Below are 13,864 nucleotides of genomic sequence, written 5' to 3' on the forward strand. Positions count from 1 at the left end.
TCTGCGTCTGTTTGTGGATGAGTGCCTTTACTGATATAAATCAATGGAGACTTTGAATGTTGAGATTTCTATGAATTTTCATATCACTAAAACTCAATATGCCTTTGATGATGACGATATTGTAACCTGTGTATCAAATTAGACCGGTGAATTTTTAATAGATTGATGTTCATTATTGGAAAATAATGATTCTTGGAAAGAATCATTGTCACCTCACCACCTTCATCCTTTCTTCATAATTTACTTTACTATTAAGTTTTAATTTTTTACAGGTTGAGAAATTGTTACATATTTATAAAATTTCAAATTTTGTTAAAATTGAAACACCTTGGGGTTTTACCTAATGCTTCCAGTGAAAATTGTTACCAAATAAAAAGGATAATAGAATAAAAGAGAGATATTCTATCAAAATATATTGATTTGAATAATATATAATTGATAACAGAATATTTCAATGAAGTTTAATGATAAGCTCGCATAGAATAAATGTCCATGTATTCAGGTTGTTAAGAGAATAATTTCTATGTTGTAGCACATGGGAACTCCGAATGAGAATATAGCCAAGTTGATATTTGTGGAGTTGAACAACGCATGGAGTGACTTCGAGAACGATGCCAGTCAGCAGAATATGTTTCAGGCCGCTTAAATTATTATACTATACTATTTTCCTATAGGCTCCGAACTTAGCCTAGTCAACTGTTATTCTATTATTAGGTGGTTATTCCATTCGTATTTAGGCATTCAATACGACAAATTTATTTTCGGTCATTTAGCTTTAATAGTTTTAATTTAGTTATTGAAGTTAAGTTACCTGAGTTTTATATTTTTATATTGATTATATCTGCAAAACGAGTTGCGTTAAACTTGGTTACTAACCATGCAAATGCTATTACATTGAAATGAGGTCTCTTATTTGAAGATATAGAAACATTTCAACAACATATTCATTTGTTTCTTATAGCAAAAATATTCAACTCAAACGCAGTGACATTTTCAGACGATTATTGTCCTTTCTTAATATTCTAGGTACCTAGGCTGCCAAGTGCTTAACTTTCTTGGTAATATATCAAATATAACCTCTATATATCTTAGCCTAAAATCTGAAGTCTGGGATAGGAAAACATAGTGAAGAAGTCTAGTTATATTTTTAATACGTTCTTAATCTTCTATCACTATTTGTTCACTTTTAGTTTTATCCATTTATGTAGAACTTGAGGAAACATTATATAGTAAAAACTATAATAAATAGGAGACGTCTCGGAGATCATCCAACTTTATCAGTTTCTTCTCAACTTATGACTGCTTACCAAAAGTCTGTAAAGGAGTGTGAAAATGAATGCCTTTGATGAATCGCCGTTGCTTGGCAAAAATCGGTTGAATATTTTTTTTTATTTTGGTACAATATTATACGAGTTGAGTTGAGACTGGAGAGTTCATTGTTTTATTTAATTTCATCAGTTTATTACAAGGCATTTTTAACTACAATTTTCATTTTTTTAAATAACAATTGAAATAATTGATAATTCCATTTTATTTAAATTTAGGGCGATTCTGTTTTTCATTTTAACTTTCATTTGGTCGCCATGAATCATCGTATGGTTTTCAAAGAATAACATAAGCACATTATAGATTGATTATTCTATACTGATTATTATGAAGATTCGCCTAAGTTGTTTTAACATTCTTGATGGGAAAAATTATGATGAGGCTGCAAATAAAACATCTCACGAAATAATGCATATGTTTTTCAAAAAATGATGATGCCTATATAAATATAGTGAGACACACGTTTTAAAGTCAGTGGAAATGATAGAATGACATTGTTGTCACTTTCCCTTTTATTGTAGGTAGCTGTGATTCAAGTTTCCCAAGATATTTAATCTAATATCAATTTTGGGTTCCTGGTATAAACGATAAATTATATTTTGAATGTATTTATCCATCAAGAAAATATAAACCAAATTTTCATAGTTGAGATTAAATAGTTCGTTATATTTCTACATAGCCTGCAAACAATTCGGCAACGGTTCGGAGTTAGAAGAGGATAAAGCTGTCTGATTTTGTCTAATGGCAGACAAGGATAGCAAACAAGATCCGGGCTTTGAAACGCGTATCTCAATATAGGGCATCTTTAGAATTAGTTGATATATTTTCACACTCTCTTCCATTTGTTCATCAATTCAAAATCACGATCATTGTATTTAAATTATTTTACTCCTTAAAAATTATGTCAAACTGACTCCCCCCCTTGAAAAACTTTCTAAAATACACATTTTATTGATTTATTCGTAAGTTATAACTGATTGACTGAATTTAAAAATCGGTTAAGAATATTATCATTGAAGAGAATATAGTTTATAGACGGATTTCAATTTATTAGCTCTAGTAATTACAATAATACTTAGTACACTGATAGATTCAGTATAAAATAAGAAAACGATGAAATTTACTGTTAATATCTTCTGTAAATAGTCATACTGTAATATTCAAATATCACGCTACTCTGTATTTCTATAACGTTAATCATTATAGTCTCAAGTGCATTTTCCCTGCAAATTGATTACATGAATAATATAAAATAGGTTTATGTTTGATAACATTCCCTTGTATTTAATTGTATATTGTAAAATATGTTCAATCAAGTGTTAGTTTGAAGAAATTATTCTTTGATTTCGATTACAGTACTGGTCCACCTTCTATTTATGATATAGATTTATTTTATCATCAATTATTTGAGCTGAAATACATACTTTTCAGTTTTCAAAATTTTTAATAAAGCACGAATAAAAGATAGGCATTGTACGTAAGTGCTTTTTAGGAATAAATTCGGAAAGTAATGTTTTGTATGTTTTGTTTTTTAGATTTGGAATTCCGTGATTTGAAATCGAAAATATTATTCTTTCTAGAATATCTTAATTCACTTGAAATTTAAATTCATTTCAGTTTGAATTCCAAGCCTTCTTTGATCATTGAAATTTATTGAATTAAACTTTTTAAAAACTCTTACTACTTCTACTTGTTGACTTTCGAATTCTATTTGATTCACGGTAACTTTAATCACCCGTTTTAAATTGTAGTAACTTGATAAAAATGTTGAAAAAAGTTCGGGCATAAGTTACATCTTGTCATTTATATATTATGTGGAACACTTGTCTGAGAATATTTTTGTTCATTCTTTGCTGTGATATTTGTAGTATTAGAATGTTTTCGTGGACAGTTTCGTTTTCAAAATGGTAAACTATAAATGAATGGCAATAATATTTAATTAAGTCTAGTGCAGGAATAAAATACCTTCTGGCAAAGTAGATAGTATGATCCCCATTGAATTAAGCGGTGGAAGCAGAATATATATATATATATATATATATATATATATATATATATATATATATATATATATATATATATAATATATTGAAAAGTAATGAGTTTAAATTATTAATATGCAGCACATGAATTAGTATAAAGCTTATTGACTTGAGAATTTGATCTCAATAGTATATTTTTATGCTCCAAATTGCACTTTACATAAGTACTTTATCAGTTGGTGATTTATTTTTGTTCCATGTTATTAATTCATTATATTAAAAATAGTATTGAAAAAAACTCTAGAACAAAAATAATAATTATAAAATTTGGTGTAAATTCAAGATAATTTACTATTATATTTACTCTAGAAATAGTATAGACTTTGAATGTATAAATGGAAGATTAAATTCCGATCATATAAACTATTATGCAGATAAGAATCGAGTTTATTTTAGATGAATGTTACAGAATATTATAAATTTTATTTTTGAACCATGAAGCTAATAACTCTTGAATTATTTGATGAATATTGTATGCAGTTGTTCTCAAATAAATCGTGACAATATCGTTCGATTATTTTTATTTATCAGCTAGTTTCTATTGGTGTAGGAGCCCTATCAGTGCTGACATCACACGAACGCACTACGGCTTTGTTTACGGAGGTAGTGCTCCACACCACACCTTCCACCGTGCTGGACAAACCTGGCAAAAAGAATGCTAGATTTTCACTATTCTAGTAGACGTTCTTGTTACTGGAGGCAGTTGGCAGTAGCCCATCTTGCTCTGTTTACACTAAAATAATAATTAAGTCAGTACCAAGTAGCGAATCTAGATCATTTTTCAGCCTACATGATATGTCCGGAAGTAATATCAATTATTGTCTTCCAAAGGCCATTAATTCCAGAGTGCTGCGGCCCTGGGAGACTAGTAGTTTGGGGTATTAGAAGTCGGTATAAAGCCAACTTCGCGCCAGTTGTCTCCGCCATGCCGAAGAGTTTTACAGGCATTTCCGTGAGAGACGTTTTTGTAACACATCAGAGTTCAAAATGCAGCAACGTAGTGTGATGAGGACCCAGACTTTTTCGAAAATGTTTTCATAATTGGAGATGAGATTTGGGTGTTCGATTACGACCCATTTTCATTTTTCAACAAAAGTATGGGTCCTTGTCACACTTCATTCACGAGGGAGCGCTGAATTTTTAACTGTGCGTGTTACAAAAACGTCTCTCACGAAAATGCTTGTGAAAACTCTTCGGCAGGGCGGAGACAACTGGTAGTCGGCTTTGTTCACAAGTCCCCAAACTACTAGACTTCCAGTACCTCTGGCAATTACACTCTGTACAATTGCTTTGGAAAAACATTATTGACATTACTTTCCGGACAGACTCTGTATGTAAGAGTGAAAATTGATCCCTCAATGGGTCAGAATCAGTGACTTTTGTCACTTCCACGCCACTCTTTTGTCATAATGGTCCAAGGCACACAGAAGTGACACTTGATAGAGGTGTCACTTTCTCGCCAGCTTCACGTCTCTCGTAGCGTACAAGAACGGGCACACCACTTCATCGCCACTAGTTTTTAATACGAACGGACAATTCCCTGTTAAAATGTTATGATAGAAGTCAAAGTAAATAGAATTGAAATGCCATTTGGGGCTCCCGTCTGGTGGTCATTGCATACACCACATCTATGCCCGACGTTCATTCTGTGTGGATTGGGTCTTAAGCTGGGTCTTACGAGGCCAGGAAGCATGATTGGACTAATTCCAAGGATTAGTTAGATCCCGTACAATATTTTTCGCCACAGGATCAGTAACTTATATCATAGAGAAACAATAGCGTAAGTAGATATTCAATGGTATAGGGCGTTTATGTCGCAACTTTTACTGTTAACTCAAGCCGATTAATGTCGATTTCACCTATTTTGTTGGGGTGAACGGCACAATATGAGAGACTACAAGCGTCACACACCTTCACGGGAAAGAACTACGTGGACTATCGGCTTGAGATAACAGTAAAAGTTGCGACATAAACGCCCTATACCATGGTATATCTACTTATGCTGTTGTTTCTTTATTCTTATCCATTGGGCTGAATAATTTACAACTGGAGAAGCCGTAGTTATTAGCATTATAACAGACCAGGGTTCTAATTTTGTCAGGTTATCAATAAATAAAGGTTTTTGGAGTAGCGAGACCGATTCACAGTAATCTGCGTTGGTAATGGAAACTGAACAGAATTAAACCAGGACCTCTTATCCACTTGAATTCAGTGACAAAGAATTAACTGTGGACTGATATTTACGAGAATATACCAATTAACAGTGGACATGAGCAGGACCTCCTATATACCTGGTATACAGGAGATTCTGATATAAGTCATCTCTTTTATAAGCATAGAAGCTCAAACATTTTGTTATTATTGGCTCTTCTTATGAATCGACTACAGTATAAATAAGTAGCTACTATAACATTTTTTTTCGAAACTGAATATACATATCTCGAGAATGGACCATTGCAATATCACTTAGCAAGCCGGTTTCAAGGTGATTCGAAATAAAAAACCAAATTTATGATACCATAATTTTAAAACATTATAAAAGATTTACAAAAATAAAATTCTATTTCCAGCAAGTGACAATGGAACTATTGTAACTCGATAAAGTATTTTTATTGATCTATATTATTATATGAAAGATGTACATTATATTATAATTACTTTTCGGCCTAAATACAATTTTATCATAATATGCTGCCTCTTGAATCTAATAACAATACAATATAATATACAATGATAATCTGATAATATTCTATACAAAAATTTTACAGTTACAAAATAGAAAAATTCATCAGTACAGATAAAGCTATTGAGTTTGATCTCACAGGCAAACAAGTTTATACTAATCTTACATACATCTCAACTAACATTCAACTCAGTAATACCATTATTGTAAATATACCAAAGAACACAATAATCACAAAGAAATAAATATAATACTTATCTTTCTGACATCACTATTATTCCAGAGTTCTATAAAATCCAGGATCCTCTTTTTTTTCAGGAGAGTTCGTTAATTATCTCGTTAAATATTAGAAACCAAGTTTGACTTGGTTGTAAAGATAATTTTATAGGTTGGCTGCAGGAAGTTATCTATAATGTAAAATCACTAATGTGATCAGTGAGCGAATCATTAATAATTATCGATCAAATAGTTAACAAGTTATAGACGACATAATAACAAGTCATTTATAATGGTTTTGTTTTCAAAAATATTCAACTCAATAGAATCAACTTGTAAATGGTAATTCAAAAATATCTAGTAAACTATTAATTAATATCAACAAGCATATATCATACGATTTATTTGTATACTCATTCAATAAGAAAGCACAGTAGAAATTCAACTATATTATTAGTACAGCAAAATATCCAGTATAATGGCACTTCTAATGTGGAACCAATAACGGCTGGGTGGTACAACAACTGAGGAGTATATACGTAGGCCTACTTCGCTATCTTATCCACCTTTTTCTTGGTTTTAGAACCAAGTATATGAAATATTCTCATTCAAAATCATACTCCTATATCACATATCAATATAGAAACCATATTATGAAGCTAATCGATCACATTCTTACTTTATAGGCACTTCAAACATGATTTATTGCAACCTATGCAATAGGTTCACACAAACAAGTTTACATGCATTGATGGAAATAACTTTTCATCAGAGAATGCTCACTACTCTTTCAAAAAACCAGTAGAAGAGCATGGATTGACATTTTTTTTTTAAATATAACTTTCGTAGATGGCCATCAATGATAATCTTAGTGGCATGACGAATCGCCAAACATCTACATACTTCATAGTGTGAACTTATCAGAGTTTCACATTCTTCAAATGAAATGTATTTATTCTTTCATTGGAAAAAATAGATAAATAATTACATACAAGAAATGGCGATCAACAAATATGATCTTACAACTGTCGTTATTTTTTATTTTGCTTATATAGTTTTCTTTCAAGATTGAATTTGAAAGTTTGAAATTTAAAAACTCCTGTTTTACCAAAAATTATTTTGAATAGTGAAAGCAAATTTATTCTCGGGAATAATTTTCCTTAGAGGTAGCTAATACTCAGCACATCAGTAACAAACTATCGCTCGTCCACTTTATAAATAAGCTAATTTCCCTCACTTCAATCTTGAACTAATTATTTGAAAGCAATGCTCCTCAAAAAAAATTTAAATAGTATAACCATTACGAAATAGTATATTTCTTCAGATTTCAAAATGTGTATCTTCAATTCAGTATTTAAGTAATTAAGCAACAACTTCGATCATGCTAAGCTCAAAATTAAAATAATGTTACAATTTAAAAACAACAATGATAGGAATACTGTAATAAAACAGTAAATTTCTTTATTATTATAGCTTCGCGTTACACTTGAGGTGTAAATATAGTATTATATACTCTTGTAAATAATAATGAATAAAAAATGATTAGACAAGAACATAAAATATACGTTCTATTCTTTTTATAAAAACTCATATTCAACTTGATAAACCATAAGTTAACTTTGATTGGATATGCAAGCGATTATTATGTTTTTTATATCGGGATCTTTTCAAGATACGGTAACGTAGTTTTATTTATCGACTGATTGAATATTGAATGCATTAGATATGAGATAAATAGATTTAAAAGAATTGGATAATGCATCATCTTCTGAACTCTCTCTTGCCTTTCTTAACAGGCAGTCATGGATAATGATTGGGATACCAAGTACCCTTAATACATCTTCTGCTTGAAGAGGAAATAATAAGAATGTAGTTAAAATGAAAGGATTAAAAAAGTTTTGTTCTTTGCTCCTAATTAAGCATCGGTATCATAAATATAACATTCTATCACTTGTACAACGTGGTCTATTTACAAATAGAACTAAACAATCGAAACTTCATATTTACAAAAATAAAACTAAAGAAATATTTACACTATTTACAAAACTATAAATGTACAGATTTGTTGACGATAATGTTGAATATGCCCGACAAAAATGGGTTAAAACTCTTAATATTGATTATTTTCAAAAGTTCAACGACACTTTACAGTTCTTTATCGAATCACGAACATTCCGATATAGTATGGAGTGGAAGAATTCAAACTTCGCAGACCCAACTCAGTATGGCCCATAACGGTCATATGTATGTTTTCTTAACTTTTTGTATGGGTTTGTTGTCTGTTGATGAGTTGGCATTCTTGCCGTTGGCGTTCTTGGGTGGCACGTTCAGGACCAGATTGATGGCTGGCTTGTTGTTGGCGCAGGGTGGAATGTACGACGATGCCTCAGCGTTCAGGTTGTCGCCGGTCAGTCTACGAAAACAAAAAGATACATCAGATAAAGGAATACATTGGACAAGATAAGACAAAACAGCACAGAAATAGCATCTCCAAGTTATATACAGTAGCAAATGAATTGCACTTCATCAATTTTGTATTAAAAACTCATTTTATTGTTGACTATCATTTTTTTTAAATAATCTTGAACTTTGATAGCGTATGTCAACCATATAGGGCTCTAAAAGTATCTGATTCAGTTACTTTCAATCTCTACATACCTCAAGTTTTGGAATAGAATTCGAAATATATTTCAGTAAAATTAGCTTCAAGTAAACCTGAATAATACTGTAAGACATGTAATAATAATAATTTTATTCATGGAGGCAACCGGTAAAAAACCCATTTTGCCTCCTTCACACATTACAATCATACACTATACAATCCAAAAATGTATTTTAAGAATTAAGTATGAAGAAATGTTAAAAAACAAGAAATGTAAGAAATGTAGATTATTATTTCCAACTATAAACAAATGAATATTGGGCTCATGTAAATCAAACTAATTATCTGATGTACCCCGAAAATTCTATATCAAATAGAATCAACTATTTACAAATAGAACTGAACACTGTAAGTGGTTTATCCATCTGAGAATCACTCAAATTTAATAATAAAAATGAATATTAGTACCGGTACCTAGAGCACCTTATTAGGGCTAGGACCTAACCCGACTATAGGGGGGATAAGCTTCCACTTTATCCAAAACATTGTAGTGTCTACTGAGTTGATGAGGACTAAGAAATAAATATCAGTATAATTTGAGAATCAGGAGATGAAAGCGTACCTTCTTACTAAATGTATCATTTTTGTAGAATAAACCAGTCTTACATAATTAGGTAAGAAAGCAATAGAAGGATCTATCATGGAATTTCGATGTAATTCAGTTGTAAGAAAATTCAACAAATCAAACTTTGTATTGTACCTGTTGAGTTGATGATGCGTATGCATGGGAAGATGTGAATAATGCCTCGAAAACAGATATCCAGCGACAAATCCTACGACCAGGGTTGCTAGGACTGATGTAGCCACGGCCATACCCAGAGTGTCAGCCGTATATATCACAATCTTCTCTTGAGCTTGTCCATCTGAAAGAAAAGCGAAAAATATTTAACATTATTTCTGGTATAGTTACCCATGTAGGTATTATACATTTGGGCTTTGGTGTTCTGGATTATAATATATTGAAGTAAATTCATGTTCTTTTCATGTGAACTTGAGGAGTAATAAAGAAGCAAATCATATAATCAAATTTATCAATCAGTAAGTAATAATATTATTTATCATGTTACATGTGAGTATAGAAACTAGACGACAATGTATGATAGATACTGATGGGTGTTATACTAGAATTTTATGAGTAAATGCTATCAAAAAAGTAAATTTATACTTTTCGGAATCTATAAATATATTCTTGAATCGACTTACCACTAGTACATGGAACTGGATTGCACGAAGAACACTTTGGACATATTACTTCTTCCTTCCCTGCCTCATCACCAGCTGCAACAAACAAACACAATCAAATTTTATAACAAAGAAAACTTAATAAATTTGCCAGTAAAATAGTTTCAATTGATGGCACTACTTTACAATTAATAGTAGCTTCAATTGAAGCACTGGTACCTTGACAGTAAAGAACCTATAAATTTCGATAGTTCAGGCTTGCAATGAATTAGGCTATAAGAGAGACTAATGTTTCATACAATTATTATAAAATTGCAGATTATTTTAGACTTTGGAGGTGTTTCATGAAAAAAACATTTACAGTATTACATTTCAACAATGTATTTTTGTTAGTCTATCTGTATCAGTGAATTTGTGCTAATATGGTCTGGTATTCCATTCAAATTTATTTGTTTCGTGAAAGTATCACTCGGCCCCAATGCAGTTCTATTAAAATGGCGGCAAGCGGATTTTCTCAAGAGAAGAAATCTTAAAATTATAAAATTCTGTATTTAGATACAGAATGACAAAGAATACAGCTTAACTTATGCAGGCGCATATTGAAATAACTAATCTTATTAACTATCTGAAAAATCTGTTCCGATTTTTTGCAAAATATATTATTTGATTGTAGTTATTTGAGTTATTGAGAATTTTTAGTAATTTGAGTCCCACTCAATCTAAAATAAAAATCTCAATTGAAAATAATTTAGAATGTAGTTTCAAGTTGCAACAGTTTACAATGTTAGAAAAGACAAAACAAGATCAGTGTGAATTTTTTTTTTTTTTTGAAAAGTATGATATGATTGAGAAAATGAGTGAATAGGATCCGTTCATGAATATTAGATAAAATTCTAAATAGCAATAAGATGTCAGTCAATAACATACCTATTCCTCTTTCCAAAGGTTTCACTGCCACAGCGGATACAACGTGAGCTGAAAACAAATTTAGAAATTATTCTTGTGCATATCAAAATAACTCACATTTTACAGCAAGCTCATACTTTATCAAGTTCATAGTGGAACGCAATAACATTAAGAATTAAAACGGTACCTGTCCGCCATTTCTTATACTCTTCTAATAACATAATATGATACGAGTATCCTCCTCTGTGAGAATTTTTCCTACCACCATTTATAACTCTTATAATTTATTGTCAATTAGGCAATAAAGATCTAGTAATAGTTTACGAAATTTATTGTAAAACATTCAAATATTTCTATTACCTTGTGTGTAATAAACACATTTTTCAGAATAACATGGTAAGCTACTCTTCAATAGAAAGGAATGATTTTAATGTATGTTTTTACAAGCTTTTATGTTCAATTGGAAACGTTGAAATAAATATGCATTGTTACATCGTAATACTTTCAATTCGATCCTTTATTTCAACATCAGTTTTCAATTTTTTATCAACCTGATTGTCACCATTCAAACAAATTTCGGTATTGAAACGTTTTACACAGGTTTGCAGGACAAATTATCAATTTTTATGTACTCGAATACATTCAAATTTTCCAATTCAACTAATTTGATTGAAAATCACTATACAATTTTCCAAGAATACATTAAAAAAAATAGAGAAGGAATATCATGTAATGTTAATGAATATAATTTAATGAACTGAGTTTAGGAAGTGAACATTTTTAGGCTAGCGCCCAAAATGATTTACCTTTCCAATATTTTGATTTTTTAACCTAATAGATAGATGAATGAATCAATGAATCCAATATTGAAATGTATTTAACTTGAATGAATGAATGAATCCAATGTTGTGATATTTAACGTAGTAAATGAACGAGTGAATGAATACTATATTGTTATGTTTTCAACATAATGAATGGAAAGAGGGAATATGAGAGTAGTACTTACGAGGTTTGCACATTTTATGCTGGCCGCGGGGAATATTTTGGAAGAGCATTTTGTGACTGCCAACAAAGTCGGTGACGGCCACACACCGATCCTCACTGCTGTCCCACGCACAGTACGGGTCTTGAATGCCGATGCACATCCTACAAACAATTCATAAATACCAATCAAATAACCCAATCATTGATAACGTTTTTCACAAAAAACACACCATTGAAATGATCAGAAAATAGTTCAAACCCAAAAGTTTCGAAAAATAGACTGCTAGTCGTTAATTTAATGAATTATTAATCTTAGTTCGTGATGGAATGCAAAATAGATTAAGAAAAAAAAGGTGGCCTTGGGCTTTTTCTCTCTTTCGCTCTTTCTCTCCCGGAATTATATAAGACTAGTAGGTAACCCGTGTGCTTCGCAAGGGCGATAAACTTTAAAATTAAAAACTTGTCCTACTGAAATCTTGAAGAATTTGAAATAGATCTATAACCATCCTCGGTACATTAAGAATCACTATGCAAAATTTAGAGTTAATAAGTTCAGTAGTTCTGACGTGATAATGCGTCATTCGTAGATTTCCTATCCCGTGTATAAGTCAATTGTTTCCTTTATTATATTATAGATAGATTACAAAGTCCGAAAGAAGGCTATGTCTTATAGGTCTTCACTTTCACAAAACGGATTCTTTATTTCCAAGAACATGGACATTTTTGAATGGTAAGGTATTGGAATAGGACAAATTCTAAGTAATTTGATTTGATTTGTGCAAGCCTTAGATCTCAGCATTACTCTTATGGAGTACAATACTGCCAGAATCCAGAGCCAATTGTGTGAGCGAAAGATCGAAAAAGAGAGTGTAGGCTTTTTGAGTAGAATCAGCACAAAACGGCAACAGTGTGCTCCATTGTTGTATTGGAATAACTTTGGCCTTAAAGCAACGTGCTGCAAACTAAGGTTTGCACGGATTTAGTTGATAATAGAGATACGACCAGAATGAGGGTTTTCTCCTATGACAGTTCATAGCAATGAATAAATCGATTTAAAAACTGTTGGGTTATATAATTATTTTTTAATGAGTTTTTCATTAGTTATTGTTTTATTTCGAGAATTTTTCAAACAGTTCAACTGTAAAATAGTTCTGCAGCCTAACAAAAATACTTCTATGTATAAACAGTTGTCTGCTTTTTCAGTAGACTAAAATAAATGAATTATGAGTTTTGAATATTAATTAATTGAAAACTGTATTTGAAAAGTTGTATCTTGTGTAATCCATACTGAGTAGCAGAAAATTATTGAGCAATTACAATTAATTACCATGATTAGAGATGATTGAGTGTTCATGTCGAGACTTTTCTTAAGTAGTATTCAGATAGAGTGTAACACTAACTTACCCGCAGTTGTTCATTTTGGGTGCTGTACACCTATGGAGAAGAATGGTCTGGACTAGTTCATCAGCAATAACCATGAGCTTATCTGGTTGGCCATCTACCCTGATAATTTTGAGATTGCGGACTGGAGTTCCAGGTTTCAGAACCTGAATTTCTTCTATGACAACACTTTTCACTTCTGGCTCATTCTCAACATTGATTACTTTGATAATCCTCCCATCATCTGCAATTTATAAGGATCAACATTAGATAAATCACAACATGAACATTATGTTTTTTATTGTTACAATAATGAATTTGAATAACTTCAGAAAATCTGATGGAACTAGATGCGATCACATTTTAATTGATAATATGAATCATATAGATAGGTATAGAACAAATTTCTGTACTGTAAATAGCTACATATCCTCAAGACCTTGTTAGACAGACTACCACCAGTATACGGTATATCGCTTATAG

General features: G+C 31.2%; 2 protein-coding genes across 2 annotated transcripts in view; one reads left to right on the forward strand and one right to left on the reverse strand.

Annotated features, from left to right (window-relative positions):
* LOC111064081 (cyclin-G-associated kinase) overlaps positions 1 to 1,894 on the forward strand; it is a 39,006-nt gene extending 37,112 nt beyond the window's left edge. The window contains exon 24 of the mRNA XM_039419982.1: positions 533 to 1,894. Within this exon, the coding sequence (XP_039275916.1) occupies positions 533 to 646 (114 nt within the window). The 3' untranslated portion in view covers positions 647 to 1,894. The remainder of the gene's footprint in view (positions 1 to 532) is intronic.
* Positions 1,895 to 5,876: 3,982 nt separating this feature from the next.
* Positions 5,877 to 13,864, reverse strand: part of LOC111064083 (semaphorin-1A) — a 95,624-nt gene continuing 87,636 nt past the window's right edge. The window contains exons 11-16 of the mRNA XM_022351752.2: positions 13,406 to 13,625; positions 12,024 to 12,163; positions 11,039 to 11,086; positions 10,133 to 10,207; positions 9,630 to 9,792; positions 5,877 to 8,680 (exon numbers count right to left, since the gene is read on the reverse strand). Of these exons, the coding sequence (XP_022207444.2) occupies positions 8,506 to 8,680; positions 9,630 to 9,792; positions 10,133 to 10,207; positions 11,039 to 11,086; positions 12,024 to 12,163; positions 13,406 to 13,625 (821 nt within the window). The 3' untranslated portion in view covers positions 5,877 to 8,505. The remainder of the gene's footprint in view (positions 8,681 to 9,629; positions 9,793 to 10,132; positions 10,208 to 11,038; positions 11,087 to 12,023; positions 12,164 to 13,405; positions 13,626 to 13,864) is intronic.

Source organism: Nilaparvata lugens, chromosome 2, assembly GCF_014356525.2.
Source record: "Nilaparvata lugens isolate BPH chromosome 2, ASM1435652v1, whole genome shotgun sequence".
In the NCBI taxonomy this organism is placed as follows: domain Eukaryota; kingdom Metazoa; phylum Arthropoda; class Insecta; order Hemiptera; family Delphacidae; genus Nilaparvata; species Nilaparvata lugens.